Source organism: Anser cygnoides, chromosome 14 (genome assembly GCF_040182565.1).
Source record: "Anser cygnoides isolate HZ-2024a breed goose chromosome 14, Taihu_goose_T2T_genome, whole genome shotgun sequence".
Classification (NCBI taxonomy): Eukaryota; Metazoa; Chordata; class Aves; order Anseriformes; family Anatidae; genus Anser; species Anser cygnoides.
In genome coordinates, this window is record NC_089886.1 from 19,994,553 (window position 1) to 20,019,558 (window position 25,006).

The 25,006-nt window shown below is 58.3% G+C and overlaps 1 protein-coding gene across 3 annotated transcripts in view; it reads right to left on the reverse strand.

The window, feature by feature from the left end:
- Positions 1-238: 238 nt before the first annotated feature.
- The window catches only part of PPARGC1B (PPARG coactivator 1 beta), a 44,590-nt gene continuing 19,822 nt past the window's right edge, over positions 239-25,006 (reverse strand). The window contains exons 2-12 of one of the 3 annotated variants that reach the window (XM_066977168.1): positions 16,533-16,706; positions 14,435-14,647; positions 12,468-12,584; positions 10,864-12,016; positions 10,384-10,420; positions 9,994-10,058; positions 8,825-9,587; positions 8,085-8,160; positions 7,232-7,353; positions 6,855-7,009; positions 239-5,084 (exon numbers count right to left, since the gene is read on the reverse strand). In XM_066977168.1, the coding sequence (XP_066833269.1) occupies positions 4,981-5,084; positions 6,855-7,009; positions 7,232-7,353; positions 8,085-8,160; positions 8,825-9,587; positions 9,994-10,058; positions 10,384-10,420; positions 10,864-12,016; positions 12,468-12,584; positions 14,435-14,647; positions 16,533-16,706 (2,979 nt within the window). In that variant the 3' untranslated portion in view covers positions 239-4,980. Of the gene's footprint in view, positions 5,085-6,854; positions 7,010-7,231; positions 7,354-8,084; positions 8,161-8,824; positions 9,588-9,993; positions 10,059-10,383; positions 10,421-10,863; positions 12,017-12,467; positions 12,585-14,434; positions 14,648-16,532; positions 16,707-25,006 lie in introns of those variants that run through there. The other 2 variants (XM_066977169.1, XM_066977170.1) reach the window with 2 other exon arrangements.

The window sequence follows — 25,006 nt, forward strand, 5'->3', positions numbered from 1 at the left end:
TACAGAACAAACAGCACCAGTCCTTGGTCCCCAGGAGCGCTGGGGTCAGGACAAGTGCTGACCATGGGTGGGTCCTTCCCGCGCCCCCTCCTCCCCCACCCCCGGCCTCCTCCAGCCCCAACCCGGCCACCCAGCCGCAGCTTTCCATCAGCTCCTTTGCTTTGCATCTGTCCAGGCACTGGCCCAGCCTTAGCAAAATGCTCGCGCAGGGACTGCGACCCTGTGGCCGGTGCACCGTGCGCCGCGCTGCACCCCAACATCCTGCTGCCAGCCGGCCACGAGCGTTTTGTGCAGTGCGAAACGCCTCCTCCAGAGCGGATTTGCACCAGTATCCGAAGCACCAGCAGCACAGACTTGTTGCTCTTTTTTTTTTTTTTCTCCCAGTTTATAGTATATATGTTATTGTTTATTTATAGGCAGATCACTTCACTATTTACAGTACATGAGCGTAGAGATTCTACAGTCTTTGTGATGTAAACAAGTAACTCCACGGCAGGGGAGTCTGGAAAAAGAAGCCAGTTCTGAAGTATTTACACAATTTAAAATAGAACTTTTATACCCACCGGCTAGATATAGATAATACATTGAGCGATTTGGTTAAATTATCTATGAAACTATAGAATCTGACAATGTAAAAATACAAGAAAACGTTCTCTCGTTTTAGAAGGTAGACAGTTAAATCACACTAGAAATAAATCTCTTTTTAAAAATAATAACAATAATAATAAAGGAAAGGCATAAGAATTCATGCCATCTTTTAAGATTAAAGTATATTACATAAATAAGGACACAATGGAACGGAACCGGGGAAAAAATTAAGTGAAATATAAAAAACCGCTACCAATTAAAAAAAAAAAAAAACATACTAAAAATTAGATTCTTAATCTCAGAGGGAACAATTCTGCCACTTTTGCTAACCCTGCAAGTAGAAAATCACAGAGTTTAGTAGTACTTACTCAGCGTGAGGAAGGAGGCAGAACTGGCCCCTAGTAATTATTAGCAGTGTCCTTTTATTCAAAAAAAAAAAAAAAAGAAAAAAAAAAGAGAGTTTAGCTTTTATTATAAATAACAAAGCAGATGTGCCCCTTTTTAGGTGAAATTCTTGCACCTTTCTCAAGAAATGCATCAGTTTAACCTTTCTCTCTCTCACATGCATACACACACTCCCTGCCCCGTCAGTGTGCGCTGGGTTTGGCTCTGCTCAGTAATGCCCTAACCGTGCCAGCCGGCGCTGCCCGTGCTGTCCCTGGCTGCGGCTTGAGGAGGGACGAGGAATGAGGCCCAAAGGCTGCATTTGATTCTCTATTGCTTCAGATTGTTGGGGACGGGCTAAGATAGAACAGAAAGGGTTTCAGGGCTTGCTATGAACAATGACGTAGCTCGGTATTCAGCGTAACTCCAAAAAGAAAGAAAAATACAATAAAAAAAAAAAAAAGAAAAAAAAGTGCTGGTCAGTAATGCTCCTTCGCATGGACCAGTGCTGAAACCAGACACTTGGACTGTAACATGGTGGCTGAGCTGCTGTTTCCATAGGGAAGACGTGCAGCCCAGCAAGCTGCGCTGGGTACAAATTGGGATAAACCTTTCCTTTGGGGCAACATCGAACCTAACACCCGGGATTGTCCTCTGCGTTCAGCCCAGACATTCAGAAACATTTGCTCCTTTCCTACGGAGCCCCAGGAGTCTGCTGGATTCCAGCCAGGAAACCTGGTATCCCACTGTGAACAATGAGATTTTTTGGGGCAACTCTGTGCAAAAAAAACGAACGGGCATTTTATCACCAGACTCTTCACATTTAGCGTTTCCCCGCAGTACTTACAGGCAACTATCGGGGGACATTCTATAGTTATACACTTTTTTTAAAAAAATAAATCTAAATCTCCTTCGTACTTATTGCCTACCATAATATACCCTTTTGCTCCCAGTTTCTCTTGGATTGGGGCCCCTACCCGTGTGCAGGGCTGGGCCCCAGCGGCGAGGGGCACCGGGTTCCTTTCCCTGTATCCAGCCCCCCCCCGGGCAGGGGGGTCTCTCACCCACCCCTGCCCAGTCCCTCCTTGCCCCTAGAGCACTGCGAGCTAACGAAAGCTTTCTACTAAAAAAATAAAAATAAAAATCAAGTGGGAACTTACTTTTCACCACTAACCCTGCATGAGCGATTCTGGACCCAGCAGGCAGTCACACCTGTGCTTCTTTAAGCCGAAATATGCCCTGCACACTCGCCGGGTCCTTAAAGGTGGGGGGAGCCATGGGGGCGGGCAGCATGCCCCCCCCCCGGGCTCTGCTGCTGCTGCTGCAGCGAGGGGCGGGCGGCCACGGGGAGGGTGCCTGGGCCCCGTATGGTGCATCCTGAGCACCTCTGTGCGTATTGCATCAGTGCAGGAGAAATTTCTCAAGGGAGGAGGGAAAAAGAGCCGTCGAAATTTAAAGGAGGGGGAAAAAAAAAGGGAAAACCCCAAACAACAACAAAAATCCGTTTATAGGCTTCAGGCAACACGAAGACCACTTATTGCATCTCTTCCTATCCTAAGACTGCAGTACTGATTGGCTCTGTGCATTATGAGACCTCCCTGCTTGGGAGTGCTGTACCCGCTGCGCAGGAGCTCCGCGATGGTGGTGGGCTGCTGGCTGGCACAGGAAGCCACAGGAAAGCAACGTCCAATTTCGGATTGGGTACACAGAAACCAACGCTGGCAAAGCGCCTGAGGGCTGCCCCGGGAGAGGGCTCCTCGCGGCCTGGGCAGCCCCCGCTGCGCTTGCCCCTTCCCCTCCACCACGCTTGATGCATCCTCCAGCTGGGAGCGGCCCAGGGCTCAGTCCCACCGCGGCTGAGCAAGGAGATGGAAGAATTCCACTTGGCTTTTTTTTTTTCCTTTTTTTTTGATTGATCGTTTTCTGAAAAACATCAGCACAGCACAGGACAGTACTACCCACCCTAAATGTGTCGCTATATACATTCTACATAAGCTCTATAGCAATCACATGTAAACATCATCGTTGTGAGGAAATACTAGGACAGAAAAAGGCAAAGCTACAATGAGGCAATTGCCAATAGCAAATGCTCGGTCTCGGCCAGGGTTACTCGTGTATGCTAAGTCAGGGAGGAGGTGGGGAGAGCCTGTGGCAGGAGAGACAGCGACCCTTGCTGCTGCTCTGGGCTGAGACGGAAGTGGTGCAAGGACAGCGACTGGCACCAGCAGCAGATTTGGGAACCGCCATTCAACCCACCGGGGCTGTCCCACTGCCTCGCTGGTTGCTGTCGGAACCGCGGGTTCCACAAGAGCAGTGTGAAATATCTGGGTAATGGTGCTGGTACTGCTGCTGGCACCCCTTCTCCTGCCAGGGATCAGCGTGGGCTGTCAGGGGTGCAAACGCGCCCATGGAGCCAAGGGCCGTGTCGGCAGGGTGTGGGTTCCTGGAATTGAACCTCAAGCAATTTCGGAGGCTTTGGTCATACTCCCTGCAGGATGAAGTGGTGTCTGCACGGAGGAAATGAGAATAAAAACCCTAAGTCATGTACAGGGGAGACCCCAGAAGACTCTATCTATTGGCAGAGTTAAGGCTATAATATTCTATCTACATAGGATGGCTGAATCCCTAGTGGTCTCTGTGTCTGGGAAGTAAATGGAGACAATGGAGATGGCTTGAGGAGCCGGCAAGATTTCCTTTCCCTCTGGGAAATGGTGCCTCTGGCCTGCTCTCGGTTGGGGTTCCTCCAACCAGGGGCAGGGGCTCTCCCCCTCCCACCTCTCCCAGAGGCGGGGGGCAAGCTTGCAAGCAAATTTGGCGGGGATGCTGCTTGAGCATGCCTTACATCCAGCGCTGCCGGGAGGCCTGAGGGCCCTGGTGAGAGGTGGGGGGGACGACACGAGCAGCAGCAGGCCAGCTGGGAGCCGCAAACACACAGCAAAGCCATGACGCTTCCTTCACACTGCTGGGCATGAGCCGGGCCGAGGGGGCAGAGGTGACAGCAGAGAGTGTGCCGTGCCGGCAGGGGTGCACGGGTCTGGGTTGCCAACGGGGTGCTGGGTGAGCGTATGGCTTGTAAGACACCGACCAGAGGACAGGCAGAGACGAGAAGGATCCTCACGGCCCGCTCCCTCCGCGGGCGCCCCAGGCCTGCCTGCGCAGGGCTGCAGCAACGACGGCCGGCAGGCAGCAGGGCTGCAGGCTGCCCGGCAGTGGTTCAACGCTGCCTCCTTCCACCACCCCCTTCCCTCGCGCCTGCAGGCTGCCACGGCAGGAGCGGCCCACGGGCCTCTGACCGGGCCTGCTCAGCAGCTGGGTGCCGGGGGCTCGCCCCCCAGTGAGGAAAATGGCTTTGGCAGCAGTGGGGGAGCCCTGCGCGCAGAGGGCCCTGGCGCACTGCCGGGGAGGCCGGTGCTTCTGCGGCCCAACGCTGGCTCTGTGACTCTGCTCTGACCCCCCATTTGCTCAGTGGCAAGTGCCTCATTACAGTGCATAGTTAAAAATCAAGGAAGCGGTACAATAAATCTGAATTACAGTACATCTGAGCCATAAATACATTTTTTTAAGCATATACTTTTTTTTTCTTCCTCTTCTATTAAAAATTAGTCTATAATCCTGATTCTATTCACAATTAACAATTTCATCATCACACACTACGGACAAAAAATGTTATGGTGAACACAGCTGCAACTCCACGGTGGGAGCACGGGGTCGGGGCCAGGGTGGGGAGGGGGCCGGGGGCTCCTAGGCTCACCCTAAAACAACCAGTCAGAAGCGGGGAGACTAATGTGTGGCAGTGAGACATCAACACCATGGGGACTCACAGACAGAAGCAGCTTTGTTCAATGTAAACATCGATTGAAAGGGACAGCAGTCTCTCTCTCGCGCGTGCGTGCTCTCGCTCTCTCGCTCTCTCTCGCTTGTCATAGACTGAATAATTTCTTTGAAAACGTAAACATATTGGAAGTGCCTTGACTGAGGTATTGAGGTATTCCTCCAGGGTTAAGGCTGTTACCGATGCAGGCTGAGCTGGGCCTCCTGCAGCAAGCTGTCAAAATCCATGGTCTCGTACTTGCTTTTCACCGGTGCCGGGGAGGACTCCTCTGCGCTGCAATCTGGGGACAGCAGGGACACAGGACAGCGGGGTGAGGGACGGCAGGAGGCGGGCAGGGGCGCCGAGGGGCACCATGTGCTCCCCGTGCCTGCGCACGGCGTCACGAAGCCCCGGCCGCCCCGGCAGTGCTTGGAGGTGATGGCTTTGCCGAGCATTCCCCGAGCTGGGTGCCTGCCCTGGCCTCCTCCTGGGAAGGCACCAATGTTGTCCCGTGTCCAAGAACAATATAAAATGGGAAAACGTGCTGTTTCTCCCCATTGAAAAGGAGCAAACTGCTGTTTGGCAGAGGGGCTCTCACTGCTCAGGTCAGAGGGCAGAGACGCCCGCTCCCACATTCACAAAAATTGCCGGCCCCGGGTGAATTCTGAGCCGCTGAAACACGGCACTTCCCACGTGAGCAGCCAGGTCGCGGCAAGCGTGGGCGTCTGCCTGTAGAGCTCCCCAGCTCTTGCATCTGAAGCTGAACAAAGAGTGCCATCACAAAGCCTGTGAAATCTAGCAAATGCCAGAAATAAGACCGCCTAATTGAACAGCAGCTTAACCCCTTTGTGTGTATATTTTTGATAGAGCTGTTAATGGCATGGCTGCATTTTACTTCTTCCTATGGGCTCTCTGTCTCAACCTGTGCACAGGGCGAGCAGGATTTAGGAACGAACCATGCCATGTAGTCAGGGGCAACTGCTTTCTCACAGAAACCAGGGGGTGAGGAGCTGGGAGCGGTGCTGGGGGTTCCCCTGCAGCTCTGCCCTCCCCACAGCGCTGCACAACTGACATTTTTGTCACGGGATGCTTGCTGGTTCTTACCTCAGAGCCCAGAATGGCAGATCCTAGCTTATTACATGGATAATGAGCATTTGCACCTACAGCCAAAGTCAGAGGGAACGCTGCTCTGTGCACATGAAATATTGTCAGGTGCTAAGAGACCAGGCAGTACTTGTGTCAGACTGAGCACCTAGAGGTAAATCAAGACTTAGGGCTTTATTTTCTGGGCGTGAAGTGGACTGCCTTATCTTATGCATGAAGTGGGAAAACAGAACCACTTCGCTGCCTGCAGAGGGTGCAAAACTGAAAGCATGGTGTTCATGAAACACCTGAGGATCACAGTGATGAGGGCCAAGTGACGCCCCGATCACATTTCTCTTTCAAAACCAGCATAGGGTTTCACTCCTGTCCATTATCGAAGGCTGAGAGACAAGGTTGAGTGAGCCCTGGCTGAGTTAGCGAGGCAGACCTGTGGAGAGCAGTGTGTGTGCTAGCAGAAATCCATGTGGCACCAACAGAGTTAATGTAACTGCAGCACATCTCAATGTCTTCGTTTTGGATGAAAAGTACATATGCAATGCTGGGGAATCTGTCCTGTGGAGCAGTAAACAACCCAGATCACCTCTTGGGCTAATGAGCTGTTGTTGACCGCTTTCTCTAACGATGGGGAAGGGAGTTCTCAGCTGGAAAGCATCCAGCACCGTGCAGAAATGCAGCTGGGAAACGATGGGCTGTGCCTCCACTGAAACCCAGCAGCTCTGGGGTGGGATGCTACGCTTCGCAGCCAACACGCTCCGGGTCTTCACACAAGCTGCTTCCTTCTCTCCCTCCAGTGCCCAAAGCCATCCAGCTGGGCTGGGAGCAGCTGTGTGAGCCATACAGAGCAGGTGGGCTTTTGCTGCAGGCTGCAAAGAGCTTTTGGATCCTCACATGACGAGGGTTCAGAAATGCAAGGTGCCGTTACTGTGCTGTGCTGATAAACAGGACGCTTCCAAGGAAGCCTTCTTACCCAAGTCAGCGTATCTGGTCCAGAAGAAGTGCCCAAGGCCACCAGAGCTGAGCTGGAAGGAAGGCTCGTTCCTCTTCCTTAGCGAGGTGCCATTCTTCAGAGATAAGGCAGCATGCTCTGAATACCGGTAGGTGATGAAGCCGTATTTATCCCCCCTGCACAACCAAAGAAAGAAGCAGAGATGCACCGGGCTCCACAACCCTGCCCACACAGCTCTGCCCTGTGCCCTGCCACCATCCTGCCGCCCACCCCTGCACCCATGGGGTGGGCTGGGGTGGCGCAGGCTTCACCCCCCCGGCACTGCCCTGTCACTGTCACTCCTAGAGCTGAGGCAGAGGTGACCGCGCGCCCCATGAGCCCAGCACCTCGCCACCCACCTGTTAGTCCTGGACAGGACCTGGCACTCCACGATCTCACCAAACACCTCAAAGCGTTTCTTCAGCTCGCTGGAGCTCATGTTGCTGGAGAGGTTCCTGACGTACACCACCCGGCCTTCCCCCTGCCAGCACCAAGCGAGAGGTCTCAGGCTCCCGACCCGCGCCTCCAGCACTGCCCATGGGTGCTGGACACGCAGGGTGCCCAGGAGCCCTCCGCCCTGGCTGCGCAGCGCTGCCTGGCCCCCAGCCCGCTGCTGTCATAGCCAAGCTAAAGCAGCCACACGCCCCTTCCTCCCTTGTCAATGCCTCCTGCGTCTCTGCAGCCTTTGTACCTTATCCCGGTGAAGTCACCAGGAAACATTCCTGAGAACTTATGGAGGAAAAATTCGACTGTGCTGCAGGAGAAAAATGCCAGACGGGCAGACGTGAGCATGCACGTGTGCGCACAGCAGCGGAGAAGAGCTATTTCCCTGCACATGCAGCCCCACACCACCGCACACGCCGCACCCGTGCTGCCCCTGCAGCAGTGCTGGTGGCTGCGCAGCTCCAGGGATTCTGCGGTGGAGACCGACGTGGGATGCGCCGGGAGTTTCTGTGCCAAGGACTCTGTGTATTGCCAATTGCCGATCGCTTCCGCTTTGCTTTAGCTTTGCTTTCTCCCCCAGTCATGTCCCTGTTTAACACTGGCCTCACACCAAGGGATGCTGAAGCCAGGGCTAATGCTCCACCGCTGCTTTTCTGGAGCAGGGCACTACTGAGGGCTGCAGGTTGCTTTGTCCCAGCACGCACGCGGGTGCCGGCGGGAGGGAGCGGCCGCTGCCCCCGGGGTAGGCGCTACTCCCTGCTCACTTACGATGGCCTTTTCCCGTTTCTTCTCCAGCTGGCCCCGGCTCCCGCTGCCACCTTGACACTGCTCGCCGTTCTCACACCTGCGGAGCACGAGAGACGAGGTCAGCCCCAAAAGGGGAGCCTGCAGGGAACGCTTCAGCCATCAAAAGGGAGGTGAGGCAGCGGGTTTCTGAAGAGGCAGGCAGGTGCCTGGCAAATATTGGCAGCAAAGGGGAGATGGGGTCATGCAAAGAGCTTCGAGCTTCTCTGGGCCACGCCACCTCTCTTGAACCTGCTATGACACTGGAAAGCCCATTCCTTGATGCCAGAAGCAGTCCCTAACCAGTGTGTGCCCTTCCCACAAATGGCTCCAGCCCCTGCCAGTTGCTCCCAGCATGATGGAAACCCACAGGTACTTCCCCAGATGCTGCTTTCTCTGGCCGTGGCTGATGTTTTTGGCAGCTGCTGCTGTAGTACCAATTACTTCAATGGATTTTCTTTAACTAATTAGCATCTTTATACTCAGACCAGAGAGAGCCAGTGCTGTCATGCAGTGCCTTTGGACAGAGCTGGGAGCGGGGTCCACCCTGGCTCGCACACCACCTCCCTGCAGCAGCGAGGGAGGGGACAGCCACCATGCCAGGCCTGGCCAAGGGCCCATCTAGCCCAGGACCGACCCCAGCAGTGGCCAAAAGCAGGTTTCTACAAGACTGTGTGCCCCTAGAGCTGCTGCGAGCTGCCAGCCTCTCTGCTGCCCACCCATACCTGAAGGTGCGTCTGCTGGTGGGGGATCGGGACCGGCAGCACGAAGACCCCGAGCTGGACCTGCTCCGGGAACAGTAATGCAAACTGGTCCTGGAAAAGGGGTTTCTCCGCAGGCACAGCTTGGCGTCCAATGGGCTGTCGCAGTGCTCTTCCTCCTCGTCTTCCTCCTCCTCCTCCTCTGCCGGGGAGCCGCTCTCGCTGCAGCTGTCGTCAAAGACGGTGTCGTACTCAGGGGTCTTGCAGAAGGCCATGTCCTCATTATCGAGAGCACTGTCCAGGAAGCCAAAGTGCTTCGTTAAGCTGGCTCTGATCTCCTGGTCTCGCAGCTGCTTGACGCTGTCCTTCCACACCATCTTGCTGCCCGCCTCCTTGCCGCCGAAGTCCAGCCCCTGGTAGTGCGCGTCCGGGACCCTCCTCTTGTGCTCCATCTCTGTCTGGCCTGGGGGCTCCCAGGACTTGAGCACCTTCCTCTGCAGGGTGGCCTCCGGCTTCAGCACCTGGCAGTAGTCGTGGTCCCCGAATGAGCATGAGAAGGGCCGCTTGAGCACGCCCGGCTGCTCGGCAGCACGGCTCAGATGGGCCAAGAGCTCTGTCCTCTCGGGGTGCTTCTTAGGGGCTTTCTGGGAGGCTCCTGTGTCCCCTGTGCTCCCAGCCCCAGGGCTGGGAGCCGTGCTGTCCTCCTTGCCTGCCTCCTGGGGGATGTCTGGCTTGTACAGGTCCTCCTCGGCGGGCTTGTATGGCGGAGTGGTGGGCGGCGTGAGACCTGAAACCCGAGTGAACAAACGACGGGAGTCAGCTCTGCCCTCCATCACACTTCATCCGATCCCAATGCCTGAGCTGCATCGACACTGCAAGGCAGGGAGGCTGCTCAGCCTCCGCCACCCTATCCACCCACTGACACTTTGGGGAAAAAGAAGGATGCCTCATCCCCAAGGGGACCCGTCGATTCTCCCTTCCCTCCTGGCCTCCCTCCAAGCAGCAGCCCCTCCAAACAGCCTCCCCACTTCCAAACGCTTTCCCCAGTGCCCATGTCGCAGCCCACGAGCTGCTGCTGATGCTCCAGCACAGAACCAGTGCACAGAGAATGTGCTCCTGCACCACGGGATGAAGCAGTGGCTTCAGGATTTCCCATCCCAGAGAGAAGTGAGAACACTAAGAGCCCGTCCTACCTGCTGTCCCACACAGCTCCACGGTCAGCATTGGCTCAAAGTTTCTCTTCCCAAAGGTCGGGTCACTGAACAGCACAAAATAAGGAGAGGGAAGGTGTGTAGGTGAACACAGAAAATAAAAAAAAGGAGGCTGATAAAAATGCTGCCTACAAATGAACCCTCCCAGCATGCCTAATGCCTGACGGAGATGGGGGCGAGCAGCATGCCCTCGCCACCACCGCAGCGGGGGCGAGCCACAGTCAGGTCCCCAGGGCACGTCCACCCTGGCACCAAACCTCGCCGAGAGCCTGGAGCTCTCCCAGCGCCTTGCACCTGTGAGCAAGGTGCAGGTGGCGGCTTTCCAGCCCCAGTGTGATTTATGTAGCCCACACAAATCCCCTGTGCACTTACGTTTGCGCCAAGGACAGCGTGAGACACCGTGGTGTTTCTGAAAGGCAGGGAGAAGCAGGGTTACAGCGGAGCTGGGCTCCCTCCAGCACCCATGGGGCAGGCAGGGGACAGGAGGAGCTGGGGCTGGGGACACTGCCGGTGAGGTGGCAGCAGCCACACGAGTGGAGGGATGGCAGGTTGGAGCTGCTCGCACGCACAAAGTGCTGGCCAGGGACAGGCTGATGGCAGCTGTGCTTCTGGGGCACCAGTACGGCTGAACCCCAGTGTGCAGGCACAGGGCGAGCCCTGAGGGAGGGGGCAGCCCAGTCCCTGCCGGGTTACACTGTCTGCCTCCTCATGCTATAAGGATGGGGAAACTGAGGCAGGAGGCACGGGGGTCGCGGATTGGAACAGCACCCCAAGACCAGAACAGCTGCCAGTTCCCCATGCGTGGGACCCCTCAGCCAGGTGGCACCCAGGGGACACCTCCCGCCCCCTCACCTGCTTGCTGCCGGGGGGCACAGTGCTGGCTCTCAGCACCTTCGCCCACCTCGCTGCCCCCTGGGGATGCCAGGACGAGGGGCTGAGGCTCTGCTGGCGGTGCCACGCTCCCGCCGTCTCCCTCCTCCGTGCCGCCCACCTCCACTTCGGCCGCGGGCTCCTCAGCGGAGAAGGCCTCCAGCAACGGGCACAGCGTGGGCTCCCTGGAGGCGGGGGCCTCCTGGGGCACAGAGGGCTCGAGGGGCGGCTCGTCAAGTAAGGAGAGCCAGTGGCCCAGCTCGGGATTGAGTCTCTTGGACCGGCGGACAGCGTAAACGGTACTCTCCGGCCGCCGGGCTGCCTTCCCTGTGGACACAGCTGGGGCACCCACGCACTTCCCAGCCTCCTCCTCCAAACTGCCAGGTTCCCGTGGAGCCTCCGCCTCGGCCCCGAGGCTCTGCCTTGGCTCTGTTTTCTCTGGCACCACTTTGGCTCTGGATTTGCAGGTCCCACCAGTGTCTGCCCCATCCTGGACCAGCATGGCAGGGCAGCCGGCAGCGGGCGGCCGGGCAAGGGAGGCATACACGGGCTTGCCCAGGCGGTAGGGCTTGCTCACATCACACAGCAGGTCCCGTGCCAGCAGCTCCTTCAGGATGGAAAAGGATGCTGCGGGCTTCTTGCAGCCCCCAGCCGCCTGCCAGGCGCAGCCCGGCCGGCTCTCGGCACCACCAGGGTGTCCCGGCTGCGGGGGACAGTCCGGTTTGGCTCTCTTGAAGGGGCTGCTGCAGGGCTGGGGCTTGGCGTCAGTGGCGTCACGGGCGGGCAGCTTCCGCGGTGGCAGGCAGTAGGTGTGCATATAGCGGATGAGCTCCACCACTGTGTGCATCTCCCCGTCGCAGGAGAACCGGCTGCCGGTGCTGTCCTCCGCCAAGGAAGGGGAGGTCACCGCGTCACCAGAGCTCAGCGAGTCCTCGCTGGAGTCGCTGCTGTCCTCGTGGTGGGCACAGTCGCCCGCGGCAGGGTGGTGGTGGCCGCTGGGGCACTCCTCCGGTGCGCGGGAGGCTGAGGTCTGGGCGCAGGGCGCCGCTGAGGTGAGGTGCCGGTGCAGCTCAGTGCAGCTGCGGCTCTGTGCCTGCGGGACGCTTACCCTCCGGTCCCGGAGAGGTCCCTCCACCTTGGGAGAGCAGAGGGGAGACGGTGAGCCCTGCGCCTCGCCCTCACACACAGCCCCAGTGCTGAGGGGAAAGAGCAGCCCGGGGTAAGGAGCCAGCTGGGATAATGGCTGGATATCCAGGATAATGGAGCCGCCAGGGCTAGCGGGTTTCCCTCAGGCATGCCAGGAGGCAGCTCCTCCTCCCCAGGAAGGATTTGCAGCTGTTCCCAGGCAATCTAATTTGCCCGGCCTAATGCACTGCACAATTACCATTATCCAAGTAGAAAAATCTTTGATGGCAACTTCTACTGGGATGCAGGAGATTAGCTTAAGATCAGGCTCTGCGGCGCGACAGGCAGCTCTCCCCAGGCCGAGTGATCCCACATTTGGGTGTAAACCTTCGTGGTAAAGGGGGGCGAGGGGGCGGCTTTCATAAACTAGCGCCTGGTGAAACGGAGAGGTCTGAAAATACCTTTGTGCAGGGCCTCGAGGGTCGGGACTTAGGGGTCCCCGGGCGCCGGGCGCTCCCGTCTCTCTGAGCCTCGCAGCTGGGAGGCGCGTGCGATGGAGAGAGGAGCAACTTCTTCAGCTGCAACGAGAAGCGGCGAGAAAGCGCGTCGGCACTGCGGCGACAGCACCGCACCTCTGCTGGCGGCCGCCCGCGCCCCAGGGGCTGCAGGCTGCGCCCAGTGCTAAGCGTCCGATTCAAAGACGGGGGGGGCAATAAAAGGGCACCGAGGGGCTTCACGCTGTGGCTGTGAGCAGGCACCTGTCAGCGCTCGGCAGCGCTCAGCCCCCTTGCCCAAGACCCTGCAGAGGGCAGGGGTGGTGGGGACAGGGGCAGAAGCAGGGGAATTTGCTCCCCAGGGCCATCCCCACTCCGACCAGACACGTGGGAGCTGTTGTGGCGTCCAAACGTCCATCAGCTCTGTCCCTAGGTGCCAGGCTTCACGTTTCTAAGCGTGACTGATTTGGGCAGCTCACTTGGGTCACCCTGCAAGGCTTGTTCAGCTGCAACACCCAGAAAGGGGCCTCCCTTCGTTAATTAGCTCGCAAAGCATTTTGCAGATGTAAGTCCCGGCGGGACATGCCGAGGGCTGGCTGAGGATCTTCCCCAGCCCACTCCATTCAAAGACTCCCCTGCAGTCCCTCGGGGTGGTCGGAGTGGGGTTTTCCTTAGGTTACACATAGCGCAATCGGTTCTGACAGCGAGGTTAGCAAAACTCTTTCCTTCTACTCAAACACTTTTTTGGTCAGGAAAATAAAAAATATATATATATCCCCCAGCCAGCAAGGATGTTTTGTGTCCCACCCGTCGCGCTATCAACCGGAGGCAACAACAGCTCAACAGCAAGGCGACTGCGCAGGGGCTGCATGGAGGAGATAGATCGGGGGCTAGGCCCCCCCGTGCTGGCCCGTGGGTTTGTAGACCCCTGGGTCGGGCTGTGGGGTTTTTAAGGGGTGATAGGAACGGGGGTTTCCTGGGTCAGAGGCTGCCAGGAGACATCAGCCGGGGTGCCTGAGGCTTTGGGCGTGCAGCTCCTGTCGGTGGAAGCAACCAGCACCTTCCCCCCCCCCCCCCCCCCCGCAACGTATACATCCTATATATACACATCCGTATCGTGTGTGATATATACACCCACCTGCGCGCAGGGCTGGGGGCTGTGGAAATGCACGCTCTCACCACTGGATGTCACTCCTCCCCGCCACAGCACGGCTTTGGGGGAGACCCCGGGCAAGACTAGGGGGGCGCTGGGGGGAACCATGAGCCCCCGGAGGGAGTGGGCTGGGTGCCCCCACCCCAGGGGACCTCCCGGGAACAGTGGAGGGTTGCAGCAAATGCTGCCGGTTAGCACGGGCCGGGACCAGGAGTGGGGCTGGAGCCCAGATACCTCAGGGGACCAAGAGGGATGCTCTGGTCTCCAAGGCTATAGGGACTGGAGGCCACACGTGGGGGCTTGGGGGGGGTCAAACCTCCTGCAAGAGCAGCGGGGAGCTTGGTCCTGGGGACCTGAGGCAGAGCCAGGCAGGAGCAGCCACCTGCCCTGGAGTTTGGGGCTGGGGTTGGGATGTGCTACAGAGAGCCCCGGGCAGCCCCACAGCCTCGCCTCGCAAGAAAAGGAGGTGTGTGGGTCCTGCCAAAGCCGCCCCCAGCACCGTGACACCCCCTGCAGGCAGCGCCCGCCCCCTGGGTATATATATTTATATACACACAGCAACAAGCAACTCGTTCCCGTGAGGATGGCGATGGAGGTGACAGCAATGATGCAGAACATGTATACGTATACAATACAAGTATATGCTTTGGTATTGACGGTTAGAGAGAGTTTTAAGCCTAGAATGAAAAAATTCAGACCTTTGCTTCCTATCATACCCATGCAGCCGGCTTATCAGGGGCTCATCCAAATCCACCTTAAACAGTAGGAAGTGGGTTCTTACTAGAGACAGCTCATCAACCTCGGGGGCCGGGGGCGGCCCCCCCGAGACCGGGACGGCGGGTTTGGGGGAAGGGGCAGGCGAGGTGTAGGCATGGTTGAGCGTGTCCCCCTCTTCCAGAGCTCGGAAGGCAGCCAGGCCCACGTCAGCTCCCTGAATATCATCCAAAGTCTCGGTGAGGGCCGCCAGCAGCGCTTCATTCTCACTGTCTATTATCTGAAAGGAGCAGAGAGAGGGAATCAGGCCGAGCGAGGCACCCGCGGTCGCTCCCTCCGGGGGGGCATGTCAGGCTGGCAGGGGGCCGAGGGGGGATTTACCTCCCTGGGGCACAGAGATGGGAGCAGGGGAGAATGACCCGTGCAGGGATGTCATCCGTCCACCCACAACCCTGGCAACCCCCAGGGGAAAAATAATAGAGAGCATCTTCTGTCCCTAGAAGCAAAGCGCAGCGGGAATGGGGGTGGCGATTAAAAGGCTCCTTGACCAAATGATCCCGGCTTTGGGCTGTGAGCCTCCCGGTGCCAGCTGGAGGGGATGCTGGGGGGAAGGAAACGTGGAGAGCCCAGCCCAGGGCTGCCCGGGGGAAAAGAGAGTGCAGCCCCCTGCGAGGGCAAGGGCAACAGCCCCCATGGCACGGGGAGCATGACCCTGGGCAGGCTCCGTGCATGAGGCCCCTTCCTGTTGGTGGTACGGTGCAAACGCCCTAGACAGGGTGCAGAAGCAGAGGAATGGCCCAAGCGAGCCAGGAGTTGGCTTGTTTTGGTCCTCCTCCTCAATAGGCTCAATGTAAACCATATCCAACAAGAAGCAGGCTACTCTCAGGTATAAAATTAGCACGGGACAAGTTCAAGCTCTCGGTGAGGACTGCGGACTGCACACAGCCTCCCTTATTTCTCTCTTCTTGTTTAAAAATTAAATATCTTGAGTTCCGTGCCCTAACCTTGCTTGCAGTTACTAGAGCAGGCTCCAGGGAAAGGCAGCAGGATACACCATTTTTGGCTCCGTTTCTTTTCCTCCTGTTATTGGCACGAGACTGCTGTGCACACAAGTTCAGTGGGATACATTTCATTATACGCTGCTGCTCCTAACGGGCCTGCCTTTTGCATTTCTTTTCTGTTTATCTTTTCCCCAGGAAGTTCAGCGGAAAATATGCATCTCGTGATGAAGGTCCGTCAGCTGGACTGGACCATTTTCAAGCACAGCATCAGCACAGCACAAAAGCCAGAGGGCTATTATTATGGCCAGGTCAGAAAATATCAGGGCTTTTTCTTTTTTTTTTCTCCTTTCTTTAAGAACAAATCCTCTGCCTTCCCAAAAAGCAACCCACTGCTGGTGACCAGCAAGCCCCGGTGTGCCACAACCAAGCTGGCCTCCTTGTTCCAGCGGGAAGCGCCTGGAGATGCTCAGCAGGGCATGGCAGCCCCATCCCCGGAGGATGGGGCACATTGAGGCCATGGCACAAGAGGAGGGAGGATTCTGGAAAGGCAGCCCCACTGCTCCTAGCTCTCCTCCTCCCGCACCCGAGGGCTGCCCCGTGCCCTGGAGAGCAGGGAGTGTTTGCTCTCCTTAGGCACAGCTGTAAGTGTCAGCATCGGAGATCAGACATCGTGCAGCTTGCTTTTTTATACCAGCGCTCAGCAGCTTGGTCTCCCCTGCCCCACTGGGGCTCCAGTAGCCCCTGCCTGCCCGCAGCTGCAGCAGTGCATGCCCTGCTCCAGGGTGCATCCACCCCAGGGAGGCAGAGGTGGGTGCTGGGGACACCCCCACCCACGGGTGCCCCCCGGCGTGCACAGAGGTGATGCTGAAGCTGGAGAGCACAGCACAGGTGGGCTGGTACAGCAGCCCCGCTCCGCTCGGCACCTCCTCATTAGCCTTGCTCTGCTTGCTCCATTTAGACCCAGCGCGCAAATTAATGGGAGCACTAATCAGCTGGGGAGGCGATATTAATAGCTGTCCCCCCACACCTCCCCTCCCTCCTCTACCCTCCCCTGCGCTCCCCATGCCTCGGCCCTCGGCAGTCGCCCATGGGAAGGTGCAAGTGAGCGGCCCAGGACCAGCAGCTGGAGGGATGTCTCCCCACATCCCCGTGTCCCCTGGGTACCTGGAAGAGCTCGGAGTCGTCGGTGCTGTACTGGCTGGACTCGGTCTCAGAGTGCTCCGCACACCACTGCAGCTCGCTGAAGCAGCCGGCCGAGTCCAGGTCGCTGGTGTCCAGCTGGGACAAATCGATCTCAGGGAAGTCGGAGTAGAGGTGCTCCTCGCCGGACACCTCATACTGCGGAGAGAGGAGAAAGGAGGTGAGCTCACGGCCACACCACAGCACTTGGGGCTTTGCAGGGGACACCCAGGCTGGCAGCGACGGGCTGCAACCAGCAGCAACAACAGCGGGGACGGCCGGGACCTGAGGGAGCTGCGTCCCCACGTGCCATCGCCTCTGCTCGACCGCGTTACTCAGAGCCCAGATGCAGCTTTTTGGAATAAAACTGGCAAATGGCTCAAGGGAGAGCAATTACACAGCAGCTGAGGGAGCACGGAGCACCTCCTCACCGTGGTTTTTGCAAACCGGTTTGCGCAGCCCGGCACCGCCGTCGGTGGGCACCGAAAGCTGCCCTGCTGCCACCAGCGAGCCCTCGCGGCAGCACCAGGCACATGTGGAGCCTGCACGGGAAGGGCCTCATTGCTCCAGCAAGCAAACAGCTGCCAGTGCCCTCAGACGAACCTCAGCAGCCCTTCATGCCTTCGGTGGTGCAAGGCTGACCTCCAGGCTCATCCAGCTGCCCCGGCAATCAGCAGCAACGGAGGGAGGCGAGAGGCTTGGGGCGCGCACAGGATGCAGTGCATGGGGCAAGGCTCTGCGGGGTGGCTTCACGCCGGTCAGCCTGGCTGTTCACATCCCCATCCCCATCCCGGCTACGTGGCAGTGAAACGCTCGGTGACAATCCTTGGGAAGGTGCACATCCCACGGCACCGTGAAGGCACTGCAGCCCCCCATACTTCTCGCACATGCAAGAGAAAATGGCATGGAAAAACATTGACATCCAGGAGCACATGGGGCAACCTGAGCTCTAGGAACTGAGCTAAAAATACCCATTTAATCACCAAAAGCAGCTGAGACCTGCCCTGCTTCCACCTCACTCCTTCATTGCCTCCCCAGGTCTCCGCATGGCCAGCCCCTGCCCACCCCGCGCCCAGCCCTCAGCTCCCTACTGGATGCATCCTCAGCAAAAAACAGGGCTCAGACGCAGAGGTGAAAGGTCTGGTGCAGATCCACCTGGTATTGGCTGCCCGGGGGGAGTTTTCTGGGGATGAGGGAAACAAGTTTATTTACACAGCAAAGGGATTTTGGAGCAGGCAAACATCTGAGCACGTGAGAGGCTGTGGAGGCAGAAAAACATGGCCTCCACTTCTGCCGTGCTGACAGGCTCTCCTCTGACACGCAGCAGGGGGAAAGGGATCTCAAACTGAGCTCCAGGAAGGGCAAAGATAGGGTTTCTCTCTTCATTGTCTTTTTTTTTTTTTCCTTGGGATAATTGAGGATCATAGATGATCAACTCGGTGTCCCCCCAAAGGATGGTCCTGTGCACACCAAGGCTGGGGTCTTCAACCCCTCCCAGCAAAATCTTTGCTTTCCGGGTGCTCAGAGCACGTGCAGTGGGATGAAAGGTCCCCGTTCTCATTGCTGCCAAGTCTGGGGATGCAGATCTCCCTTCAGCCCAGCTCAGCCAGCCCTGCTACTGCGCGTTCGGTGCCCTCTGCCCTCCCAGGCACGTGCGTTACCTGCCGTGCCTCCTCCCTGCCTTCCCTCCCCAGCTCCTGCGCCCTCCCCAGAAAACATCCTGCAACAACTTTGGCTCCCCCTTCTCCCCAAATCTTCCCATGGGAACACAGGCAAAGGGTTCTATTTTTAGAAAAGCCATACACATATATATACGTGTGTGTGTGTGTTCAATTAAAAATAGCAAAGCAGTCAAATCCTCCTGCTCCTTTTGATATGCCACAAGGGAAAAGATCTCGGTGCTGAGATCACAAGGAGCAGCTGACACCAGTACTTGGGACGTCTTTTGATCAACTCTGCAGATGTGACACGTCCCCGTTGGCAACAGGGCTGGGTAAAAATAAACTCCTGCAATCCAATGCTGCTGGGCTGCCCTGGCTGGGCATCCCGGAGGCAGGCGCTGGGGTCGGTGTCCTCACGGTGCCCTGCCGCTTGCGGCATCCCCAGGCAGTGCCCGGCCATGGATGCTCCTGGATTCCTGGCTCACATAGGTCAGGAGCACCCCCAAACTCCACCTTCCCGGCATGGCATCCCCACGTCACTTGTTTGGCAGGGAGGATTCATTTCAGGCCAGCAGCACAGGGAGCGCATGCCGACACTGCCAGTGCGGTACCGGTGTGGGGCTGCTGTGGGCACGAGAGCTCATCTGCTCCAGTTCTCCCTTTTCCCACCCTTTCCACTTCCTGCTGCCTTGGGAGAGGAGTGAACTTTTGTTCTAATTTTATTCGGGAGTTTGTAGGAAGATCAGCCCTGGGTTCTTGGTGTGCAGCCAGCAAATACCCATGGCGACATGCTCGAAAATTCGGAGGCATCCTCCAGCCCAGACACCTGGCCTGTGCGCGCTGCAGCGTGGCCGTGGCCGGAGCTGCCGGGGGCTCTGCGGCTTCTCCGACCAACCCTGCTGCCGGGGAGGGCTGCGAGGGGGCCACGTGCCCCCCACCTGTGCCCTCTGGGGACACGGGAGCAGAAGGCTCAATTGTGGGTTGCTCCGGGAGGCAGGCAGGCACCCTCACTCACACTGAGGCTTTGTGCTGTTTTGTGGATTTGTGCTCGTTTCATGTCCCCGTGGTGCTGGCCATACCCAGGAGCACCCCTATCGCACCTCCAAGGGGACCCGGTTGAGCTCAGCCATGAATTCCTGCTGCTGTGGGGCCAGCAGGTGGGATATCACCCCAGAAAGGTGATTTTCAGCTCCTTCTGCTCTGGAGCCGTGCTAACCCCAAGTGTGGGCGTGTGTAGGTCTTATCTCTGCACAGAAGTGAGCCCAGCTCTAATTCAAATATTGGATTAACGAGACAGGAAATGTTTTCCTCTTTTTCAATGTGAACTTGGGCTCCGGGGGCTAAACCAGCTGCTGGTGAGCGTGGCTGGGGCTGGGCCAGGGTCCCCCCAGGACAGCCCTACACAGCGGCCGCCCAGTGAGGTGGCTCAGTCTGATGGTGCCTGCAGTGCTCAGCGTAGGTGCTGGCGGGTGATGAGCATGAGGACGAGTTCATCTCAGCCTGCTCTTCAGTTCAGTTCCCCTCAATGCGCAGCGGTAAGCCCTGCCGGTTCCCCACCTGCTGTGCATGGCACCAGTGAGCTGTGCCTGCAGCTGGCCTGTGGCAGAGTTTGGCTGCCCAGCGGGGTAAAACCACCACACTTTCCTCAACCCCGGGACAGAGCGGGTAGGAACTGCCCTTGTCTACAAGGCTCCTGCCTCCAGCCCCTTGAAGTGGCAGCCAAGAGCTCTGCAGCCCAGCTCCAGGCACAGGGGCAGGCGGGCAGCCCGTGCCTGTGCTCAGCGAGGCTGCACGAGGGGCAGCCTCTGAAGGCTGCCGGTGCAGAGACGCGGCTGGATGGGGCACAGCAGCCTCTCAGTAACTTAATCCCGGGTAAGCCTGGAAGGCCAGATTTGTGTCACCGCTTGCATCCGTGTCCCCAGGACGCTGTGAGATTGGCCTGCCGCTCACCCACCACTTTGCTGCTCCCTGCGCCCGGCGAACAAAAAGGGAAGGAAAACGGGGGCTGTCTGGGGAGGCCGAGGGACGGGGGCAGAGGCCGTGTCCTCGCAGAAGAGCGAGGCCGTGACTCACCCCACACACAGCCTCCTTCCTCCACACCACTAAGTGCCTGCTCAAGGCATTAAGGGATAAATGTACATCCACGCACGGGAGGCAGAGCCCCAGATTAGCCCGTAGCATCCCAGCTGCGACTCAAATTGGTGAGAAAATGTGGAGAGCTCAGGGAGTGCTGGCCCCGCGGCCTGCCAGGTGCAGGTGGGGAGCCTCCCGCTCCGTGCTCTTGTCCCGAGCCTGTCTCTCAAAAAGAACGAAAATCCTCGGGCAGGGGTTTTGAAGGCAGCCGTCCGGGCTTATCAGGGAAATCCGTAATTACAGACTGCTTGAAATGGGGATTACAGACAAGCGGGGAGGCAGACACTGCGCGATTGTTTCACTGGGGTGAACTGGGCAGGCAGCGAGGGGGTGGCTGCAGCACCAGGGGCAAGGCCACCTGTCCCTGGTGCCGTGGCCCTTGTAGGACAGATGTCTGATGCCCCGGTGTGCGGCCCTAGGCCTCAGCATGGGAGCGGGGAGGTGAGGGGGGCTCTGGCCGTGCTCCGGCATGCACCCTGCAGCCCGCGCCGAACCCAGCTTCTCCCTGTCCCCAAGCTGCCACCAGCCCCTTGTCACCCGCGGGGACGTGCCGGCTCCCTCGCTGTCCCCCGATAAGAGGTGCCAGCACGGGGTGGGCAGCTCCCCGTCGGTGCCAGGAGGGGGGCAGAGGTGGGGATGGATGGAGGAGGGAGCTATAAATAAGCACAAATACAGCAAGGAGGCACCTGGCCAGAGCTGTGAAGGTCACCGGAGCGTGTGCCTGCAGATAGCAGCCCCCCTCCCCATGGCATTTGACAAAATGTCACTCTGAAGGAGGAGGCACAGTGTCGGGTTGTGCCTGCTGCCCGGCCGCCCCTCGGCACCCCGAGATATTTATAGGCAGCATGCTGGGGTCCCCATGGGACCTCTCCCTGCAGATCCCTGGCCCTGGGATGGGGACGAAAGGAGAGCTGCAGGGTGGCGAGGTCGGGGACTTTGCACAACAGCACCTTTGGGGGGACAAGGAGTGCAGAACCCAGCTTCCCAGTTCTGCACAGTGCTTGCGACATCTTGCTGCCCTGATAGGGTCAGGGGATTTTGCCCTCTGCACTCTTTTTTTTTTTTAATTGGTATTGATCTGTTTTATTGATCCAGCCCAGTCGGAAGAAAAACCATGCTGCTGCATGGGGGAGCCCTGGTGCCCTGCACAGCACCCTGCCCCAACACCTTGCACAGCACGGTGCACCAGCACCCCGCACAGCACCCCCCTCCCCAGACGAGGTGCCCAGAAGCTGTGCAGGCAGCACAAGGCACCCACTGGGCCGCTCAGCCCAGGGCCTGGGGCATGGCCGTAGCCGAAAGCACAACGAAAGCGTTCTCATTCACTGACTTTTGTCTTACATTAGAGGGGTATAATTAAGATCAACCACGAGATGCGAGTAGTAGGAAATATTAAACTTTAACTACAAACAATAAACATGAACTTGCCAAGGTGTCTTTGATATGGAGCAAAGATGGAAGAAATTGCAGTAAACTATCCTTGAGTCACAACATGGATCCAGAAGAAAGGAGTCTGAGATAGTGGTGATAATGCCCTGAGTAAACAAAGGTGTACTGGAACATTTCAAACAAAGGTGTGTCGAGTTTAGGAAGAAGGGCAGCAGCAGAGTTCTTACATCGCAGCTTGCAGAGCTGCATGCTAATACCGTACCCATGGCTGTTTATTTGGACTCAGGGTGCAGATCCCACTTCATTTCTGTGTGGGATACCCGCAGACCTCGAGCCCCTGCCGTGCTTGGCCGCGCTGCAGGCACTGCAGAGCCCGAAGCCCCACACCGCTGCCGTCACCCCCTGTGCCACCACCCCGCCACCAGGCACGGTTAGCAAACCAGGCCGGGAGGTTATTTTGTCCCATGCGATGAAAAGGGGCAGCAGGCAGATGCAGTGGAGGACGGGACGTTCCCCAAGAGGGCCTCTCATCTCTCAGCACCAACTAATGGAGGCGCGGCTGCTGCCAAGCGCGCAGGATGTGCTTTGCAGGGCAGGGGCTGCCAGCTGTGCCGGTGCAGGCACACATAGCAGGGTGACAGCAGTGCTCAGCACCCAGCTGGGGCGCAGAAGTCATGCCCAGGGCAGTGCACTACCAGGCAGCTTTGGCCCCCGTCACGACTTTATCCCGCACCCACAGAGCAAACCAGCAGAGCGCAGACCCAGTCCTGAACCCTGGCAGTGTTTTAATGAGCTCTACGCTATCTGCCCCAAAACCACAACCAGGAACAGCAGATGGCACTTGCCCAACTGGGTGGCCCAGGTGGCGTGGGTCCTGCCCCCAAGGATGGCCATGGGGGCAGGGGGCAGTGGGGCCAGCAGGGCAGGCGGGGAGCCCCAGGAGCGGCCAGCAGCACAGGGGTCAGGCTGTGCCGCGGGACGGGGCACGCGTCTGACTCAGTGGGGAGCTGCCCCTTAGCCAGGCTGCTTGTCACCAAAATTCCCCACCACGGCAACTGCCGCCTTTTGAAAGGATAATATGAGCAGGCGATTATTTTCAGCCCTTCCTCTTGCGATGCTCTGGCTGCCAGGAGCCACATGACGGCTGTGGGCAGAGGGAGGGCCCTGCCGGGTCGGCTCGGGGTGGCCGCGGGGCCGGGAGGAGGAGCGGCCCTGCCTGTCCCCTGGCCACCAGCCACCGCTTCGCTCCTCCAGCCTGCTCTGTCCCCGGGAGAGCTGTAGACCCCTCCCCTCGTGTAGCCCCCTGTGGCTATCACCAGCTCGGCTCCATGGCCACTGCTCTTTATGGGAACCACACGCTCGCCTGAGCCCCTCACAGCTGGCCCGGTTGGGGAAGAGCAAAACCATGCCAGGAGGCAGCAAGCAACTGTCCTGCGGCTCCCTGCACTGCGAATGCCAGAGAGGTTGAACCAGTAATAGCACGGGGAGGAAATCAGAGATGCTTCCCACAGGGAACATGGTACAAATCCCCGTCCCATGCCACGCTGGGTTCCCAAGCTGCCCCTGGATCTGCCCACACTACAGGCACAAGCAGAGCCACGTGCCTGTGTTGTTGCTCTTGTGGAGCTCCCCTGGTCATGCCAGCTCCTGTGGTCCTGGAAACCCATGAACCATGCTCAAGGGTCTTGCAAAGGCGGTGTGGAAAAGCCAGGAGGCTTTTGGGGTTTTCTGGGAAATGGCAAGGGACCCAGCCATCCATCTCTCCATCCAGTGGCGCAGCTCTCCATCCAGTGGTACACCGCAGTGCCTGCTGTCTAGAGGCTGGGAATTGGCAGGAGAAGTGAGGACAGCAGGGGATGAGCTATAATTATTGAAATACCCTTCTCTCCTGGCCTAGGACACAACTCACAGCTCTTGAGGAGTGGAAGTGAGCGGGGGGCCCTGCCTCTGCGCGCAGCCCTGCTCTGCCGCGGGTGGAGGGCTCGGATTTTTGGCACTTTCTGATCTCTGTGTCAGCAGATCCGCAGCCATGAAATGGAATCTGAGGTTAAAGCCAGCCCAAATCCTGGCCCTTCACACACAGAGCTGAGGAACGGGTGGAGATAATCTGGTGGCTGCTGCACAGCCCGGCCCTGTGCTATCACTTTATTAGGTCTGTGCCCAACGGTGTGGGATGCTCCTTGGCTCGCCCCATGCAGAGCAGGAATGCTGGGGCAGCCTGTCCCCAGCCCATCCTGCCATGGGGGTGGCAGGCAGGGGACAGAGGGACACATCCTTCCCACCTGCCAGAGGGTTTGGCACAGGAGCACGGCCACTGTTTGATGCCGTTGGCACCACGAGGAAGCAAAGCACCGACTTAGCACTAATCAGCACGAGGTGGGAGACGGGGAAGGTTCAAGCCCAGGTTAAGAAAGCGCAGGGAAGATCTTCCCGCATTAGCCTGAGTTCTGAGCAGCTCCGGCCCCAACACATCGCTGCCATGGGCACACTCAGTGCCATGGTCAGGATACCCAGCACCGAAACCGAGCCTCCATGGACCCTTTCTCTTGCTGGTCACCAGAGCCCCCTCTAAGGAAAGCAACAAGGAGGGGCAACATTGTTTCTTGCCCTACTCCCACTGCCTGCAGGCTCCAACACCCCAGCATCCTCCCAGCATGATTGCCAGTACACACTCCGAGCCTTTATACCTGTGGCCAGGACACCCCCTTCCTCCCTCCCCATGCCCAGCCACCCTCAGGGATGGAAAGCACTGGCTCCCCATGGCATGGCACGGCACGGCACAGCACATCCCAGCTTTTAAGAGCAGGTTTTGGGGGCTGAGCAGCGCCTGGCATGCCCCTGGGAGCACATTGTGCCTCTGAGCCTCACTGTGCCCAGCTCCCACACGGAAAATGAAGCTCTTGCAAGGCATCTAAGGATGAAAACCGCTGTGGAGAGAGCAAAACCACTCTGATCTCTGTGCACCCTCCCACCAGACCTGTTCATTCATGCCCAGGCCTGTATCCCAGCAGGGGTGGCAGCGCCCGCATTGCCCAGCCCTCCTTACCTGGCCCCCTGCACCCCTCACAGCATCCCCCGGCTGCAGGGAGCGGGCAGCGCTGCCCGTGCTGGCTCCTGCCCCTGCTCTGCGGGATGCCTGCTGCCCTGCCTGCACCGCCAGGCCCCCCGCAAGACAAGGAGCAGGGTCCCCACCTGCCCCATCTCCCGAATCGGGGGTGCCCTCCTTACTCTTGTTCATCCCCTCAGCCCTCCACTCTCCCTGTTTCAGTTGCTGTC